A 20,273-nucleotide genomic window follows, 5' to 3' on the forward strand; every position below is an offset into this window, starting at 1 on the left:
ATACCCATCTGGGACAATCCTCAGTCAGGCTGTTTTGAAGACACACATACTGTAGGCCCTAGGTAGATTGCCTTTCTTATGGCAGTGTGGAAAGCAAACAGCTCTGAGCAGGCAGGAAGGGTGAGAGAGTTGGGTCCTAGAAGCAGCCCGTGGAGCATTCCATGTATTTATCAGAAACATACTTGCTTCTATCCACCTTGCTTTCCTCCTTGACCCATTCTGGCACAAGATCAGAACCGCTCAAGATTTGCTCTCATCTGCTGAAGAAGTTGTATGCAAATGACTCCCAAGCCCAGACAGGTATGAATCCTAGAAACCACCACGAGGGGGCTCAGCAGGCCACACACAGGCATCCAGTCTCCAGAGACCCCCCCAGGGATCGGCTAGCTTTTGCTGCCTGTGGTTGTGCGTCTGTGCAAGCCCATGCAGCACTGTAGAATTCTTTGTAAAGTCTCCTGGTTTTTAAATGTGTGCAACTAATTCAATTAAGAAAATCATACCCAGCGCAGTAAGGACCACATAAAACACACTTGCAGCTCTATCTGACCTATGGGTCTCCATGTACAATCTCTAAAACAAATATTCCTCACTTATATATAGGGAAGGAAAGGGTGGGTCTGAACGACTGATTTTCCTGAAGTAGCAGAGAGTAGGTGAAGGCCAGCAGCCCTCTGCATGCATATGCATAGAGGGATATGTGCCTGTGTATAAGAAATTTGTGTAAGCATAAATTCTGCACATGCACATGTACATTTGTGGATGGAGTAGAATGATGCTGGGGTAGCGTCATTATGAAATATCCTGCCTTATTCTCTTAAGAGGGTTAATATGATACCTTAATAATTGACTGCAGTAAACACACATAATCAGATTTTCCCCAAAACAAAGAGATACAATATCACTCCTCCTGTAAGCACAACCCAAACTAAAACAGAAACCTTAACCCAGGAGGGAAAATAGCTCTTTACTTACGGTAAATGACAGAAAGGAAGAAAACAAGGTCCCTTCATCGTATCTGGATAGTTTTGCCAGGACGCCTTCCAAGATAGTTACGAACTAGTAAAACAGCAGAAAGGAAAAAATACTATCTCAAACTCATTGCTCACAATAAGGCACAGTGTTTCCCAACCTCTCGGAAAATGAATGCTCTGTTCATTTCTGCTTTCAATTATTCAATTCCCACCTTTGGGGGGAAAAAAAGAGCCTGCCGTTACATGGAAATATTTGACTTATCCGGCTTTCTCTCATTATTATGTGATTGCAAATATAGAGTGCTCCAGAAGTGAAAAGTGACAAAATATTATTGAGTTGCATATAGCATGCGATAATATTAAATGCACTTTTCAAAATCCAAAACTGCGCAAAGCAGTTTTTTTTTACGTTACATATTAGCACTACATTTAATCCAATCTATTTTTATTTGTATTTTATCAGTAATTTGGGGGAAACAGAAGTTTAGCACTGGCAAATATAAATGTCTTCCCATTCAACATTACTTAGTTAAAATTCTATAATTCATGAGGATGACTGAAATAGCTTTATCTGACTTTTATGTTTTATTATGACTCTCACTGCATGTAAAACTAGAGGAAAAGGGGATTTCATGATGGCACAATTCCTTGTTACCATTTAACTTTCTGTATTTAAAAATCTAAACTTTGTCAGCACTGAAAAACAAAACAAACATTTCCCATCTAACCTAGTGCAACATGCAGGGACCAAGTCTTATTAACATATGCCACTTCATCAATTTATTTTCACACAGCTCAAATCATCAGAAAAATCATTCAGAGCTGTGGCTGGGTGATGTACAGTCTTGTTTCCCTGAGACAGAAAGTACCCAATTCAACTTTTTAACGTGTTACATTTTAATGGAAATGCAGACATAACAACACAACATTCGCAATGAAGCCTTTCTGAAAGTTACCTTTGCCACCAAGAGTGTTATCATTTCTTTAACAGTTTCTTCAATCAACTCGTCTATTTTTGAATGATACTGATGCTAAAGAACACAGAAAGACAAATATTAGCAGGTTTGGGAGGTGATGGCTCTATACCAATCAATAATTTTTAGACCACATCAACTATATATAAATAAAGCCTGGCCTGCAGACCCAGTGCATTTTCCTAGTTCTAGAAACATCTGTAAGATTTAGACTCCAGGTCTTTGATGGAGAGAGATCTAAAGCTCTTAAAATAAAAAAAGTCAGCAGACTCATTGTTCCTCACCCAAGGCTTTAGATAGCTTTGATGTGTGTAGACGCACCACACCATACACACACACACACACACACACACACACACATTTATGAGTAGCACACATGAATGGCTTCATAGCCTAGCAGTGTATTGATCTGAATTTTGCTAGGTAAGATACCACTGTAATCTAGGAAAGGAGAAGAAAAATTATCTTGGGGAAGCTGCTAGGGATATGTGACTTATTTAGCTCAGTTCCTCCAAAAGGACCAAGACACCAATTTTGTAAAAACCTCTCTGAATCCTTCATGTACTTTGAGTTCATTCCCCAGAGCTCACCTGTTTCTCTCTAGGTATTGACTCAGTGTCTACACAAAAGGGTCTCTTGCTGAACCCTTGTGGTAAGCCACCTGATTTTTTCCACTTAGGAGTAAGCAGACCCAGGTTCAGAGACTCTATTAAAACTGCTGCTAAGTTTTTCAATTTCTCTAACTGTGGCTGTCGATTAAATTTAAACAGTAATGTGAAAACAAACCCCCACACAAACAAAAATCTGCTGTAAATGCCAGGGAAAAGGAAAAGCAATTTCAACACAGAGTATTATATGCCAGCTCCTTGACATTTATTAGATGATTTTAAGTATCCATTTGAATTATTCTGTATTTCCTTAACAAAACAACAACAACAATAATGCAAAACATTGTTATTTGGAAGGAAAATGCACTTACCCACTCTTTAGCAAACTTTCAGAAGGATGATTAATTAGGAACAGAAAAGAAAAAAAGGAACAGTGCAAATAAAAATTAGGACAAAAGGACACATGAGAAAATAAAAATTAAACAAACGATTCAAAATTATGAACACATATAGAAAGAAGCTATAGCAATGTGTGGCTCAATATTCTGATAACTGGCAAGCAAAATGTTTGAGAATGAGCCAATATTTGAGGGGCTTGTTTGTAATTGGAAGACCTGGATAAAGTCCCAGGGCAAAGATGAGAAGTAATTGCCTGTAAAAATTTAGCTTAGTTTCTTTATCTGTAAAAAAAAGAAAAAGAAAAGAAAAGAAAATATATACTGATAATATAACTAGAGAAGACATGAGTATGAAGAATTGATTTTAGAAAGGAAAATAACACTAAACTGGTATAGAGATTTTTAAAAGCTATATATTTTAAAATATCCAGAACAGAGGATTTTGAATGTTTCTACCACATTCACAAAAGATAAATGTTTAAGATGTGTTTTAAATATCCTGATTTGACCATTAGAAAATATACACATATCAAAACCTTATATTATATCCTATAAGTGTATATAATAAGCATGTTCTATCAAGAATAAAAGAAATTTAAATATTTTTATCTGATACGTTTTAGCATTACTATAAAAAAAAATCAATGTCTACGTCCTTTCCTGGCGTGAAGTGCTCACATTCATAGATCTGAAGATGTCTTAAGGGTCTAGAAGTGAAAACATTTCCCCAGTTGTAATTGCAATCTAGACATTATTTCTTCATCAAGTAGCTGATATGGGTTGAGAAAGATGATCTTATTTCTTAGTCACCCTCCTCCTCATATTAGTTGATTAGAGACAAAAAGCAAACAGCCTATGGTGTTTAGTTGTGATGAATCAGAACCCAGGTTGGATATACAGTGAGATTCAAGAGAGGGTTTACTCATAAGTGGCATAAATCTGAAGCTAAATGCAAAGAAAAGAAACTGCAGATTTCTGTGCTAGAAGCACAAAGAAAGATGTCAGAGCAAAAGAATTTGGGACTATTGACAAGGTTCCAGATTCTTTTTTAGGTCTTGAGAGATAAGATCCAGAATCACATCCTTACTTTCCTTCCTCATATGACTGCCTCACTCCACTGGGTTTTCTGTGGATTTCTATAAAATGACTCACATTTATTAAATTAATTATGGAATTAAACTGAATCAGAAACCCTCACTGTGTGCAAAATAATACATGAACATCAGCATAAGGGCTTCTCACTTGGTGAAGAAGAACATCATTGAGAATATGAACACACTCATGAACAACTTGGCTGAAGTGGTAAAAATAGACAAAAGCAACAGTTCTCCACACACTAAGAATGAATCAAGGTCTTGGTGTGAATGGCAACTGGTTTAAGTGCTAATTGAAAAAGACAAGCAAGCTTGCTCAAGAGCTGGGGAACTAGTTCTAGTTTTTTCATATGGAGACACGGTGCACACACTTGGATCATGGAGTCATGGTGTTTTGTGGGAATCTTTTCTTCAATTTCTTGGTTCCTAATCATCAGCTAGGTAGTCCTACTATTATTCTTTTGTACTCCATACAAATATAATGACTTCTACTCTTCTTTTGTTATAATGAATATTTTTTTTACTTATAAAAAGTGGTTTGATATGATTATTCTGTCTCTTGTTTCCAAGGAAATTTGTACAGGACAATCATATTGCTTTATTTTCTTATCTCTGAAATAGGACTAGAATTATCACTGCTTTGAATGTAGAAGTCAGATTTACCTAACCACAAAATGACAAAATATATAGAAATATGGCTTAAAAACTTAGAAGTGCTGCATGGCAGTATCAATACTCTGCAGGACCATTACTAATTAGCCTGGTGGTTACATGTGTGCACACATTTCTCCAAACTCACCTAGGATCTATACTTTACTAGATGTCAATTTTGCCTTAACTGAACTTAATTAAAGTTTAGTTTGGGACATAGTAGGGCAAAGTAATAATTATTCTCTTAATGATAGAGTGAAGTGGTAAATGTCAAAACAGCCCCCCATTCCTAGATGGGAATTCATAAAATATAAGGATCTGTTTTGTCAGATGTTCCTTATACTTGATTAACTTGCTTTTCTGGAGCAACAGTGAGACTGCCTTTACATTCTGCTCTTTCTGAGTTTATTCTTTCTGAGATATAATGTTCCAGGCAGATGCAAAGCCTCATAAAGATACACACACACAGACACACACACACAGACACACACACACAGACACAGACACAGACACACACACACACACACACACACACACACACACACACACACACACACACACACACACACACACACACACACACACACACACACACACACACACACACACACCAACACCACTGTGGCCTCTTCAAGTTGTCACATTTTCTACCAGATTATCTTACCAGGAAATGCTTGCAGTCTGGATCAGCCATCCAATTCTACTGTGAGTTCCCACAAGCATCTTTCCTATTTCCCCGTTCTCTGTGTTGGCCTTCTTAGATTTACTTGACCTACACTTAAGTGATACCGTGCGGGCTCTGGATCACGGTGACAAGCTATCAAGAGAACTACTGATTTTCATAGGTATGAAAAGTTTGGGAACTTCACTTTTGCTGCAGATTCGCAATCACTGTGTGAAAAGCATTCCACTTGACTTCCTGTGCTGCACATTTTGCCTTGTCATGGAACAGATTGTGTGTATGTTGTCTTTCTGCTAAGACCATCTGACCTTGGAAATGAGATGAAAACACACTAGACCAAGTGAGAAACTCTTTAATACACAATTTCCTCTCTATTGGTACTTCACAAATTTTAATGAAAAAATAAATATTTAAGATGGAAAAGTATGGTTAACAAATGTCTCAACAGCTGCCTGTAGATGAGAAATTATCCCAATGATGAAATTCAGGAAGTGGTCTTGAAATTGAAGATTATATCACCTCCTTAGGACTTAGTCTAAAGCAGGTTGATGGAGGTAGAAATCAGATGGCAACCAGTATTAGAAAAAAGATTTATAAGATGAGCTCAATATTCACAAAGTGCAATCTACATAAAAAACACTGGGCTTTCCTCTATTCTTATCCCAGTTCTGCTCAATCTTATGTTAACAAGTCAGTTCTACTTTAGAGATGAATATCCCCATTCTACAAAGTGAGAAAAGTCATTCAGGGACTATTTCCATGTGACCTCCCACTGAAGTTCTGCTCAAAATTAGAGCTACAATACCAAGGCACTCAGAGGAAGTACAATCATATCTGGCTACATCCTAATTTTTCTTAGCCACTGGGTATTCTAAGATTAGAAGGGACCTTATTTCTCACTGGCTGGTCACTTAGGCCTCTGGTTTATTTATACTGAGGAGAAATGTCATGGTAGGTGTTTCTAACATAGCTTGGGAAAATCTGGATATCCTTAGGCTAAGAACCATAGGTTGAAATGCAGCATTTAGTCTCTCATTCTCACTCTATATGTGCATGGGTTTCTCAAGAAAAAAAATAAGAAGAAGTGGGTTCATACCTCAGTTATTGTTTTCTTTAAAAATGCAAGTCTTATGAGGGAAAATACATACACCTTTGAAAATAGAACAAGGTCCAGAAAGAAATGACCTTAAAAAGGTTACAATTCGGATAAATCCAGGATAATTCTTTAATCTTACATCTAGATATTGGGGTACTGGATCTCCAATTTTAAAAAAGATACATGGTTCAAATGGTTGTGCATCACATGCTAGATCTCTCATGGGTAAATTGTGACAATAAAGTTGCAGGTTATATAGTTTGGTAGCTGAGAACTCATGGTATATAGTGATCAAGCCACAAGACCATCTTTTTTTCTTCTAGAAAACCAGACTCTGAGGTTAAGCCAGGAGCATTCTACTTTCACACAGAGATGATAAGAGAGTAAGACGAAAGCGACGCTCCAATTGTGATAAAAGTCAACTTATTATTTCTCATCATATACATTCAACCAGGATCTATGGCTTCATCTAAGGAGGTTCATAGGTCACCTGAAACTGTAAAGGAATTTTTGTTCATGGATTTTGGACAACTCTGCTACCCTTCCCCATTTTGGTTATTCTTCACAAACACCTAACTCCAAAGAAAAATGTTATGATTAGAGTGACTTAGTTTGTTCAGAAGGAATGAGGGAGCTCCTTGCCCAAGGCGCTAAGAGAAACACAGGGCCCAGGGAGACCACTCTTACCACATCAACTCTCTCATGCCCTAGCATGGTGTTTCTTTGTGAAATCTAGTCAACATATCTTTCTCAAAATTACCCGAGGGGAAAAAACAAACATTGAACTCTAACAAACTTTAAAAACTCATTTTTTCTTGCTTTGAAGGAAGTTATCAAGAAATTAAAAACAACCACAACAACAATTGGGGGCTAGTGGCTCCTAGGTACTCAGGAGGCTGAGATCTGAGGATTACAATTCAAAGCCAGCCCCGGAAAGAATGCCTGTGAGACTCTTATCTCCAATTAAGTACGAAAACTGGAAGTGGCACTGTGACTCAAAGTGGTAGAGCGCTAGCCTTTAGCAGAAGAGCTTAGGGACAGTGCCAAGGCCCTGAGTTCAAGCTCCATAACTGAAAGAAAAAGAAGTGAGAGAAAAGACAATCTACAGAGTGGAAGAGACCAAAATCATGTATATAATAGTCTATCATGAAGGAGATATTAAAAAAAAATAAAAACAAAAAACTCCTACAACTCAACAACGAAGACACGAATAATTGGGTTAAAAATTAGGTAAAGGATGAAGTATAATTCAACTGAAAAACAAGAACAACAACAAAAAAAGCAGTAACAGTGGCTCAAGGGGAGACATTCAGAAAGAATAGTTAGTATTCTAGGAAGTATACACTCAAAGAGCTGTTTAGTGAATTTCAGAGATTTCCTGAACAAGGTTTTGAAAGTGGGCTTTGTGAAGCCTAAAAGCTTGCTGAGTCCCCCAGAGAAGCTAGAGTGGGCGGTGGGTGTGAAGAGGTAAAAGTTGGAGAGGAACTCACCAGCTTGGGCTCTGGGCCCCCTCCCCCCTTCCTTCCTCACCTCCCTTTACCCTTCATTCAGCACAGCTCTATTTTTAGCTCTGTCACAGGCTGGCCTTCTGGGTAAAATCTGAAGAAGTGATGTTTGTAGCTGAAAACATAATGCTGGAGCAACACTATCATTTTACAGACAAGGAAACTGAGGCCTAAAGAGGCAGACTGACTTGTGCAATTCTAGTTTGCAGTGAAACCATTGTGATAATTCAAGCAGCTACTTAGCCAACCAAGGCCTTTTCCCAGGGGCTAATGCTAGCTGCCCAAGTCTTTCCCTTTAAATTGTTTTTTTGTATACCAGACTTCCAAACTAATAACTCAAACTCAGGTCTGTGGACCAGCCAGGAGAATCAGTATCGCCAGAGAACTTGTCAGAAATGCAAATCTGCATCCCACAGTCCAGAAGCTCTTGGACAGGACGCAATGAATTGGGTCTTCTGAAGCTCTCTGGATGGTGTTTGGGATTTGAGAATCATGGTACCAGATCTCATGTAGCAAGTGGAGCTGGGAAAGAAAATCCAGGGCCGGGGCATTTGACTTCAGTGCCTAGAACTTGCTCCCTGGGAAAAGCTTGAAAGGAAAATCAAATGAGGAACAGAAGCTAGCAGGAGGCGGCTGAGGAAGCTCACTTGTAGGGGGTGGGGAACAAGGTTGGAGAAGATCTTGCCAGGAAGAGAATACCACCAACCCACATTTAAAAATGGAAGGTGCCGAAAGAGAAAATAAATAACGAATAAGGAGCAAATATAATTTAGTAAAAATTCTGAGCCTGTAAGGCTGGTATTGAAAGATCTGATTTAGGAGCAATTGATGCCAATTGGCAACAACATAGAGTTGCCAGAAATGCTTCTGAATTAATTCTAAATTGGTATATGAATATCTAGCTGGCTTAAGGCCATTGGAGAAAAATGATCATGATAGTCTTTAATCAAACCCAAGTTGCTGTTTCCTTCTCCTTTACATTTTAAATACCGCTTTGGAATTGGAAACGCAGCAAAGGACTAAGCTTTCGGTCAAGGAAGATTCACAATCCATCTATGGGAAGTTGAAAGGCTGCAAATTTTGGACATTCAACAGAACCTGCTGCTGGCTGGGGATTGGGGAGCTGTGTGATCGAACATCATATATCCTAGAAAGTGCTGGATGCAAGAAAAAGCTCTCCTGCTGTCCAGATGTTCCAAGTGATAAAATGTACTTCAGATGTGAAAGTGAATTGGATGCTGGCAAACATGGATCTGTTGGAGATACCAGCCTAATAAATAAGGTCATCAAACATTGCTTAGCTTAAAGGAACCACTCCCACTCCCCACCCCCCTGCCAAGAATCACTTCCAAGTGACTGGCACACTCATCAGCACATGCCTCTGAAATGTACTTGACAGATACCAAGCACTTATTCGTGGCTTAATCTGCAAATGTTAAAGAGTATATTTTTGAAACTAGCAGACTAGGATAGATGGAAGGGATTTGTGAAGTTTTCTTCTACATGATCAATGGCGAGAGATGAAAAAAAAACTTTTTTTTTCTTTACCTCTTGGCCCATTTCCATACTGCAAAGTTTTGTTGATTGAGCCTTGGCATCAACCATAACATTAAACATGGTGCATATTGACTGTGGGACTCGAAAATCTGTTGATCGACTGGTTTTTTGCAGCTTAACTTCAAATGCAATCCTGGTTCTATTAAAACAAAGTAGGAAAAGACCAATTCAGTGTTCAGATGGCAGCAGGTGGAGGAGACATTTTTCTGAGAGGTTAGTGAAAAAGAAAATTGAAGGCTGTAATCAGTTTCAATTGACAATGTCTTCACATGTGTTCTCTTTTAAATGACCTCCCCATCTAAGGAAGGCCTATTCATGGGGACAGCTACACACACCCTTCCTTTCTCGGCAGTACATGGAACACCTGTAGCTCAGTGTGTTTCTGTCTATAGTTTACATGGTATGGAGAATCTTAATTGTAAGAGAATGAATGAATAAAAACCTGATTATAGCATTACAGCCTATATAAGTTCTCTCACATTGGCTACTGCCTACCTTGAATCACTTTACTAAAAAAACAAAACAAAAAAGGCAGTTTCTAATCTTCAAAACCTCACAGAAAAGAAAAATCTTAAATGACATTCATTGTTGTTGGATTTTTTTTCTTTCTGGGTTTGAAAGAGACCAAAAAGGGAAAAAATTTAACAAATTTGTGATATCATCTTAAAGACAAACCAACAACACAAAACCCCAAACTAAAACCCAGATTTTTTTCTTGTTCAAGAGTCATAAGAAGAAATTATATCAAGCTGTTAAAGAGGACTACTCTTTAGGGAGAAGGAGTGAAATTTTTTAAAAGGTGTGGTATTCAGAAAAATTCCATGATTAAAAAAGTGTTGCCCATGCACTGTTTTGCAGTAAGTATATAATTTAAAATAAAAACAGTATTGTTTATGACATTATACTATGTCTAATATATAATATAGAGTTTATGTCTCTAATCCACAAGTCAAGAATTGTGTAATGGTAGAATTCCAACCTAATATTATTCTCATATAGGTGACATTCTGACACCAGCACGTACTTAACCACTCCCAGAAAACCCTAGCTGGGCATGGGCAGTGGGTGATACAGGTGTGAGATTGAGTCTTTGATGCTGGCATTGTAAAGGGGCCCAGCTATATCCTAAAAGGTTTCAGAGAAGTGGGTCACATCATCACATGTGTTTAAAGAAAAGCAAGTAGCTTTATTAAAACCCCGGTCATCTAATGTGTCTAATGGTTTTCAGCATTGTTCTCTGTCAGGATCCTGGGCTCATGCAGTCACCAGGAAAGCATGGCTTTAAGAGGAATTGGTAGCAGTTTTCTAACAGTGCATAGGAGGATCACACTGCTAGTTAGCTCAGGAAAGGATGCCAGCTTGCTAACACACCCTGGGTGCATGCAGGGAAGCCAAGTATAATTTCTAAGGTTGGAAGCCCAGTTCTTAAGGAAAAAAAAACCCAAACCCTCAAAACACCCCTATAGATTATATGATCATGTTAAAGATAAATGCATCTTGGCTTCTAAAGTCTCCGTGCACTGAAGTAGCTTTCTAATCATGATGATCATTTTAAGCTCTGCTGAAAATACATCCTCTTCTCATTTTGTGAAAAGCAAGCCTGATGGGGACTGAGTTGGACAGGTCTCTGTGGCTGATCTTCTGAAGCTGAGGTGCCAGTTCCGGCCCAATCTGAGAAATGGAAATGCTAAAATGCTTCCTTCCAATGAAGCAATCATTTTCTGTGTTCACAGGGGAACTGTTCACAGCCCGTGGAGTGCAGGGCTGTGAAAGAGGAAGGTGAATGCAAAATTAATATGATTGAGAGGGATCTAAGGGACCCTAAAGCTGGGCAGGGAGGGGTCATTTAACCCAACTGACTCTCCTTGAGGCCAGAGCCAGGGTACCTTGTTTTGGGTTCAGTTCAGAATGTGACAGACTCTAGATTAGAGGCTCTCTGTCAGGTGAGTCAATTAACTCCTCTGGAAACTTAAGACACCAAGTGTTTCTTATTGATATTTTTAGCATTGCATATTTCATGAAGCAACATCCTTACTACATTGTCCTACAACAAGGAATATTTATTCTGCCCCCAAAAGAAAAACAATGGTTCTAAGGCTCTTCTAATGAAGATTTTATGTCTTGAAGCATTCTTCAAGAACTTCTCTATGTCACCTCTTCTAAAGCTGGAGATGAGGGGGTGCTATTTCCAGCTGCTTTTGCTCTTTTCTACCTTTGTGCTTAAGTCTAGGGCCTTAATTGGAAGGGACAGCTGGCAATTCAGGACTAGGTTTTAACAAAAGGGTACTTGGCTACCACACAATAAGCGTGCCACTGGAACCAGGTGGGTGAGCATGCCAAGAGGCCATAGTCAGGTCCACTTCCTGTTGCTGATTAACTCACTGTCTTTGGGTATCTAAACCCTAAGGATTACTGAAATGTTCTATGGGATTAAATCAAAGTCTTACCAGCTTGAACATCCTCAGTCCCCTTATCTCTGAGCTGCTATTTCTTACTCCTTACCCAGGACACTGGCTTCTCCACGAAGGAGATAAATGTCTTTCTGTAGAATATTTGCATATAATCAGGCATTGGTAAATCTTAATTCTAACACATTTCAACTTCTTGGTGAGATCAGGGGAGAACCTTTGGCCTCAGGGAACTGTTTTGTAAAAAGATTTTGGCTTAAATAGTTTGGCCACTGGAAAGTCATTGCTTTTCCTGAAATTGATAAGACTATGTAGGAGATGGTAGAATGTAAAACCCTGAGGAGATTTTTTTGACTATGGATTTGAGAAACAGATCTGTCTTTGGCTTTAAGGGTGAAAAGAAAAGAGCAAAAGTGAAGATCTGGAAGTCTAAGCTTCAAGAAGTAGCATCAAAGGCCTTCCGGGACCCTCCAGAGCCCATGGTTCTTCCCCATTTCCTGTAGCGTTGCAGTTCATCTACCTGAGAGGGCATTGGTCTTTTGCCACTGGGGCTCCCAGTTTTGAGGCTATGACTTCTCTGTTCTTCTTCCAAGATGAATGATGGATTCAGAGCATTTCTAGGCAAATCCACACCTCTTCCCTCCCCTGTGTCCCCAACAACTGATTCATCATCATCTAAACTACACAACATCTGGAGAACTCGAGTAGCCTGTGCTGCTTATGGTCTACAACTTTTTTTTTTTGAATGAGGAAAAATAATGGAACAGTTATGAGCTGTAAAAAAAGTTGGATGTGTGCCTAGGGGAGGTAGGGTGATGATGTCAAATCTATGGAATTTACTTCTGTATTTCATATACACGTAGAAGACACTCCATAAGGGAGTTTTTGTGCAGAGAGTATGGGAAGAACTAAAAACAACTTCGCTGAAGGGATGTATATTGTCTTCATTTTCTTCCCCTCACCTTCTTAGAACAGTCTTCATGGGGACTCTCTCCAGTGCAGCAATGAACTTCCTTAATCCCGGAATCCACAGTGACAAAACCAACAAAACCGACAAGGCCTAGGGTACATTCAAAGTCGCTTGCTCTTCTGCTGATACTCAGTTAAGCTTCTGGCTAACTAACTGCATGCAGCAGGTACTGGGCTCCTGTACTGAATGAATGTGCATGCTGAGACCTCACCTTCTTTTGCTGGGGAATTATTAGGTTCTTGTGACCTAAGGATCCGCATTTCAGATACACTGGAGGTAGAAGTGTAGACTCTTGTCTTATTTCTTCCAAGCTGTTCACTTTCTACATTCACATACTTAATAAATATTTATCATGTAAATATTTTCTGCTAGACACCGCTGGGGATGTTGAAGATAAAAAGATGAAAAAGTGGGATGGGAAGGGGGAAACAAAGGAGGAGGCAACAATGCTCGATAAGAAATGTACTCAATTACCTTGTCCATGTAATTGTAACCCCTCTGCAGGGTATTTTCACAATAAAAAAATAATCAAAAAAAGATGAAAAAGTATAAACATGAGTCTTTTCCCAATGGAGCCAACAACTATGAGGGTATTGGCAGCCAAATCAGTTGGGGACTGGGTTAGAGCAGAAGCAGTTGACCCAAAGCTAAACAATTTCCTTTTCTAAAACACGCCAAATCACAGCTTACTGAAAAGAGGAGACATTAGACATTAGCTATTCCTGGAGTTAGTGGACAATGGAGAAAGTGGGTTGAACCTGTGGAGCACCTGTCCTTACCTTTTGACACAAGATTCAATCATGTCACTTGCCATCAACTTGAGCCGTTGTTCTAGGTGCTTTCCAAATTCTTCCTCAGGCCAATGCAGGTCCCTAATGAAGGTCTGAAGAGCATCAAGTTTCCAGAATAGGTCTTCAGAGGTGCCTGATCCGTTACTGGCAGGATAAAAGTTAGAAAACAAGAGTCACCCAATGGCCTCAGGCTGGGAAGAAACTAACACAGAGACAACTAGAGGCTAGAAGGCTTAAGGCAAACAGTGGCTTCCACATACACAACGACGTGTGTTGGCGGTGGAGATAGGGGGCAATCTCCACCGGCATAATTTGAGTTTTACCATACATGACTCAGTCTACTTTGCTCAGCCAATTACTCCAGACCAGCGAGAGTCTGAAGAATACCATCCTGTAACAACTAGGCAATGGTGTATGGTAAAAATCAGCCTTCTTTCAATTACCACATTAAGACATGTGATGATTCAGATGAAGGCCATGACCAGGGGGAGAATTAAATCTCCATGGATAATAACTACATGGCAACATGCAGTTATTAGGTTCCAGGGCTTCATGCATTTCCCCAGCTCCCCTCCAGAGTGGAGGCCTCTTGGAAACTGCACACGACTTTCCGTTTTTAAAAGGACAGTGCTAACAAAGTGGTGAGCGAGGACCTGCTTTCTCTCTTGAAGAGCTGGAAAGAAACTGGGGTGACTCAAGATTGAAGCGGGGATACCTGGATACCTTGAATCCAGAATTCCTCTTTGGTTTAGTTATTATTCCAATTGTCATAAGACCAGCCCATTGTATAGGCAAGCCCCAGGCAGGATGAGGGGAGGGGAGGCAGGGGATATTTGCAATGCTTCGAGCTCAAAGCATAAGCTCTTTTCCCATTCACCAGCTTACCCAGTCCTCCGTACAGAGGGGAGAAATAGGATTTGATTCCTTTCTGTACAATGACATCCAAGAAACATTTACCTGGGGCATCCATGGAAAGCCTGTATATGAGAAATGCTTCACCTCTCACCCCTTTGCCCTTCTCTGGCTGGCTTTCTCTTTTGGAGCTCTGAGGGGTGGCCACCCCCCCACCCCCTTCCTCGCGTACCACTAATGCTAACACGGTAATTTATAAAATGTCCAACACACCATGCATTACCACTTGTTCTGACATCGTCTATAGAAACAGATGAGAGTGGGTGTTTCTATTGTGACAGATGCCAGCTGCATTGAATTAATGCTTCAGAGAGAAATATAGCTAGTGCATAAATGCATACACAGCTACTGCGGGGTGGGGAGCGGGAGCAAACTCCTAACATGCCGAGACTAACGGCCTGGACCAACAGGGTAATGTTTTCAGGACAGACCAGTCTGAGGTCAGTATGTAGATGTATCTGACACGAAGGAGCAGGTAACATGGAAACACGTCCTTAAAATGAAAGGTGGCAAAGAAGGAAAACTAGAATCATGAAAAGATATAGAATCAGGCATTTCCTGGTGGACGACTGAGAATCCACGCCTTCTTCTCAAGATTACCATTGTAAGCAGGGCTCAGAAATGGGGGAATGCCTTCTCTCTCTAGAAAGTTTAGCCTTCCCCCCCCCCACCATCCTACCCTACACTTGTCGGGGGAGATAGAAGAAACCCCAACTTTGTCTAGTGTAAGCCCCGTTTTGGAACTGCATGGTTGATGTTTTAAATCATTAAGTACATATGAATGCAATAATTGGTATTTATTACAACAACATTTTGACACCCATCTGGTTTCAGAGTTTCAAAAAATTCTTGTAGGGTTTTTTTTCTTTGAAGAGCTTATTATTAAGTTTTGACATGAGGAAAAGAATATTTTCTTTTTATTTTTAAGATAAACTGTTAATGTTAAGGCAATAGCACCAAGATTATTTTGATTGCTGAGCAGTTACCAAAATGTGTTCTCACTCATGCCTTAATTAATTGAACGGAGACCATTATCTGCTTTATTATAATGTCTTGATTCATATCTTTTCAAAAAACACTGTCACAGAGCATGCAGAGAAGAAGGTAAGAGAAGCTTTCAGCTATTTAGTTTTCAAAATTTTAAACATATACTACCTAATCTAACTTTTAATATAGTCATCTTAGCATGAATATGATGTATTTTCCTTAGAAGATTTTTCCTTAGGTATAATTTTTTGGAGGTCTCAATTTGTCTTTAAAAAGAGAATCAGAAGCATTGACCACATGATTTCATTATTATTATAGGAACAATTACAGGGTGTTTAAAAAAATACTAGGCAGCTTTGGAGGAGCCAGGTAGACAAGTTGTTTTAATGTCTTGCTCTCTACCTGGACTACTGCGAAATCAAAATGCTGATGGCCGCTTGATGAATTTGATCTCAAGGTTTCAAAACATCGCTGCCAGTGTCAGATCATTTTTTATTCCTTAGATAATAGCACTTCCCTTTGAAAATGTGCCAATGTATTCTTTAAAGAAAAATGCCTATCTGGCCTATAATTAGCTGTGGTCAAAGACAAAGATCAAAGGAGGGTATAGAATTGCTAAACTTTATTTCACTTATTAAATCATGCATGTGGTTCTAGTTTAGTTTCCCCGAGGTAGAATTAAGGAGTGCTGGATCTTCTTCTTGAAAGGTTAAAAAAAGAAAAGAAAAGGGGATTCATTTCCGAAGCTAGAAGAAATGACCATTCAATCCCCATTTCCCCAAAAGTCTGGCTTTGAGGCAGCAGCTGAGGCTCCAGCAAAATCTACCTCATAGAACTCTGACATTCATATGGGTAAAGACAAAGAACAACCAATACACAAACCACAGAGGATGTGGCTACAAAAATTTATACATTTGTTGTTGGACCCTTACATTATCCAACTTAGAGACTTTTTTTACCCAGACCTCAAAGCTTCATGTTTTATTTGGACCTTGGAAAGTGTCTTTACATAATACGTACATTACCCGGAGCTCAGTCTATTCAGAGTTTTCATTTAGCCTTGAACATGCTGTTACTCTATCCTGCCGTATGCTGAGACCAGAAATATGCTTTCGGGCTTAATCCGTCTACAAGAATTTGTAGTATTAAACAACAACAAAAAAAAAACCCCAAAAAACAAAATCCAGTTTCTCAGTAAGTGTGCCTCTCTCTTAGAATTGGATCATACTAAAGACAACTGGTCAGGCCATCTAATTTCTAAAGTCTTATCACCTGCAATGAAAAAGAGGCCAGCATATTTGTGCAAAAGAATTCACAAAGTGAAACATAGTCCTCAAGCATTCAGTGGGCGTAAGACAAATTGTTAGTGCCGCATATATAGCAATGTCTTACAAACATGATGCATGCCAGAAATAAACAATATTGTCTCCGCATGATCAGCAAAATATGTCTAATTATCCGTCTCTACTCTGTTACATAGGATGTATAGAAATAAACAATACATATCCATGCCAAGATCACTTAAATTTAAATGAGATCTAATGTGAACTGAATACACACTCAGCATCATAAATAGCAGCCATCCATGACGGTGCCGAAAAAGTAGGCATTTGTGGGATGCCTAGAGGGATGTTAACTGGTAGATTTGGTACTTTGGGAAGATTCACATTGGGTAGGTTCACATTGGGTAGGTTACTGGTTAAACTCCTGTGGAAGAAACAGACAGAAAGAAAAAAAATACCATCACAGTGACAATGCAGATGTGGCAGAAGCACACAACAGTTGTAAATAAACTGGCTAAGTCCACAGCAAGACAACAGCGAACACTTAAGCGACACACTCCAGAAAGCAGCTTACAGACAGGGAGCTATGACGTAGCTCAGAGAGAAATGACAAATGTTCATGGGGAAGAAAAAAAATACCACATAACCAGACAGTAATTGGAAAGTGTGGACACAATGATCACATCATTTAAATGTCTTTGGGAGGGCCCTTCAGCTTCCAAACCCTTTACCAAAAGTCTTAGATTACAATCTTGAAGTTTATGGAATTCTTGGCATGATGGGGACTGGGGCTATGGTGAAACAGCTGGACTGATATAAATAGTAGAGGAGGGAGGAGGGAAAGAGGAGAGGATAGGAGGAAAAGGAGGAGGAAGAGAGAGAGAGAGAGAGAGGTAGATCAATGGGTAGAATTTATTGTTTGATAGAAAGAGCAAGTTCTGGAGTTCTATGGCATACATGGCATACCAGGGTGAATGTAATTAATTAATAATGATTACAAATCTGAAAATAAGATAGTAGAGAGGAACTTGGATGTATTCACCATTGAGAGATGGTAAAATTTTAGGTCATGGACATGCTAACTAACCTGAGTTGGTCACTGCCCAATGGATATATGAATCAAAACATTACACTGACCCTCATAAATATGTACAAATGATACGTATCCATCAAGAAACCTTTTGGAAGACAGAAATGGTGAATTGTTTTTATTTCTCTAGTTATTATTCAATTTGCTTAGTTTGATTGACAAATTGTTATTCCTAGAAGCTCATTTGTCAAGTCAGCTATTAACTCAAGGTGGGAAGGGAAGCTCACTCATTAAAATGCACAATGACCAGGCAGAGAAGCAGAACTCTTTCCAATGGCTACTTCTAAACACAAGAGTATGTGCAAAGGAGAAACAAAGCTGGTGGCAGAGGTCAAGATGTCACATGAGGAATAAAGCTCTGCTTTTATAGAACATTTAAAGAAAATATACACTTTCTATCTTAAACTAAGATTGGAGAAATGTTTACACACAGCAGACACCTCAAATTCAGGGGAAACAAAAGAAAAAAGAAACACTTCCTGCACACTTAGGACCCAAGGAAAATTTAAGACATGACTTCACATCATGGGAGCCATCTTGGAAATGGGACAGAGGCAGGAGAAGGAGATCTGAGCAGGGCCGCTGGGCAGATTAAGGATATTCCTTTTCTTAATTTTGGTGACGGTTACAGGGGTGTGTTTGGAGCATAAAAATGAACCAAGCTGTGTATTTTTTTTTTACAAAAAAATTAAAGTCAGTTAACAATGTGTATGACGTGAACAGTGTTACCTCTCCTCAGCTTTTGGTTATTTTTTCAGAACAAAAAGTTTGCTCAACTGATATGATGGAAGAAAGACGGATGGTTTTATGGGGGGGGGGAGACAGAGAGAGAGAGAAGGAGAGGGAGAGAGAGAGGGAAGGAGAGGAAAAGGGAGAGGGAGAGGGAGAGGTAGAGGGAGGGAGGGAGGGCAAGAGAGAGAGAGAGAGAGAGAGAGAGAGAGAGAGAGAGAGAGAGAGAGAGAGAGAGAGAGAGAGAGAGAGAGAGAGAGAGAGAGAACACCTCTAAATCAAACCATCCATATCACTTAGGAGGGTCTGTGTCACACACTGCTCCAAACGCTGGCACTGCACATCTTGCAGTGGCATTTGAAGGGTGTTCTATCCAGCCAAAGTCACTGGCACAGTAGAGCCCAGCCTAGCTCTGACTCTGAGAGGAGCCTTCCCGTTTAAATGGAGTTGACAGCACTTTGGCAGAGGAGTTGAGGTTCTCTTTTTGGATCTTGTAGCAGAAGAGTAAGTTTTGCCAAAGTAGCTCTGCCTGGGGCAAGCTGTGTTTGACTAGCAGGACTCCTGGAAGGCTGGAGCCGCCTCTGGGTTTGATTGTGGGGCAGGCCTCCCATGAAGGCACAAGTGCTGGATCTTGTCAATAGCTTTGATTCCTATCCTATTCTTGCATAATGGCAGTAAAGCCCTGGCATGTACACACAAAAACCTAGAATGCAAACTTGCTTACCTAGTGTCTCTACAGGGGGGGAAATAGGTGTTTCAGAGATTTAGCCCGTCTGTGTCACATTTTGTGAAAGTCAATTATACATCACAACTTCGGATGGAAGGGTGCTTTTGTGAAAAGGGCCAAAAGAAGGTGAGATAAATACGACTATTAAGTGGAAAGGGGGGGGGGAGGAACTTTTCCTTCCACGTGTCTCTGTTTAACTGGGAAATTTGCTTTTGAATTCAGTCCCTAGTGGTTCTCAGTCTTAAACACTGCCATGTAACAAATCCGTTGGCGATTTCCACTGAGACATGTGTAAGCCTATATAAGCAAATGTGATCATTAAATGATACACACACTGAATAATGATCAAGGAATTAGAAGATCCTAGAGATGGCAGGCTGGAAAGTTAAAATGTCAATTCTGAGCAGATTAAAAGTAGCTAGAAATGAATAACATACAAATGTATGCAAAAGTAACTCAACCTAAACATATTAGCGGATGGTGGGTACACAAATTAAAAGCGAGCTTCATTTTGTACACAAAAATAAAAAAGACTTATATTAATCAAATCAAAACATTATATTTTAGAAAATATGACATTTTAGCTAGACTACTGCACTGGGTTTACATAGAAACATTTCCTTCATGGGACAGATTATAGTGGTCTACTGTTAAAATGATAAAATGTGCTTAATATTTCTGCTTTTAGCAAAATAATATAGTATATTTCTAATGTTTATAATATTGCATCAACATCAATAATCAAAAAGGCAAATTCCTAGCATAATGTTTTATTAATTAATATATGATCAAGGGGAATTTTCTACTAGTTCTGATGATCAGGCTCCTAAAATTACTCAT

The 20,273-nt window shown here is 39.4% G+C and overlaps 1 protein-coding gene across 7 annotated transcripts in view; it reads right to left on the reverse strand.

The window, feature by feature from the left end:
- Cadps (calcium dependent secretion activator) overlaps positions 1-20,273 on the reverse strand; it is a 446,274-nt gene that overhangs the window by 64,434 nt on the left and 361,567 nt on the right. For 4 of the 7 annotated variants that reach the window (XM_070018865.1, XM_070018864.1, XM_070018863.1 and 1 more), the window contains 5 exons: positions 17,165-17,311; positions 13,694-13,849; positions 9,528-9,675; positions 1,928-2,002; positions 973-1,056 (listed from right to left, as the gene is read on the reverse strand). In XM_070018865.1, the coding sequence (XP_069874966.1) occupies positions 973-1,056; positions 1,928-2,002; positions 9,528-9,675; positions 13,694-13,849; positions 17,165-17,311 (610 nt within the window). The remainder of the gene's footprint in view (positions 1-972; positions 1,057-1,927; positions 2,003-9,527; positions 9,676-13,693; positions 13,850-17,164; positions 17,312-20,273) is intronic. The other 3 variants (XM_070018866.1, XM_070018868.1, XM_070018867.1) reach the window with 1 other exon arrangement.

This window comes from Dipodomys merriami, unplaced genomic scaffold, assembly GCF_024711535.1.
Source record: "Dipodomys merriami isolate MVZ:Mamm:240054 unplaced genomic scaffold, mDipMer1.0.p SCAF_13, whole genome shotgun sequence".
NCBI classification, from domain to species: domain Eukaryota; kingdom Metazoa; phylum Chordata; class Mammalia; order Rodentia; family Heteromyidae; genus Dipodomys; species Dipodomys merriami.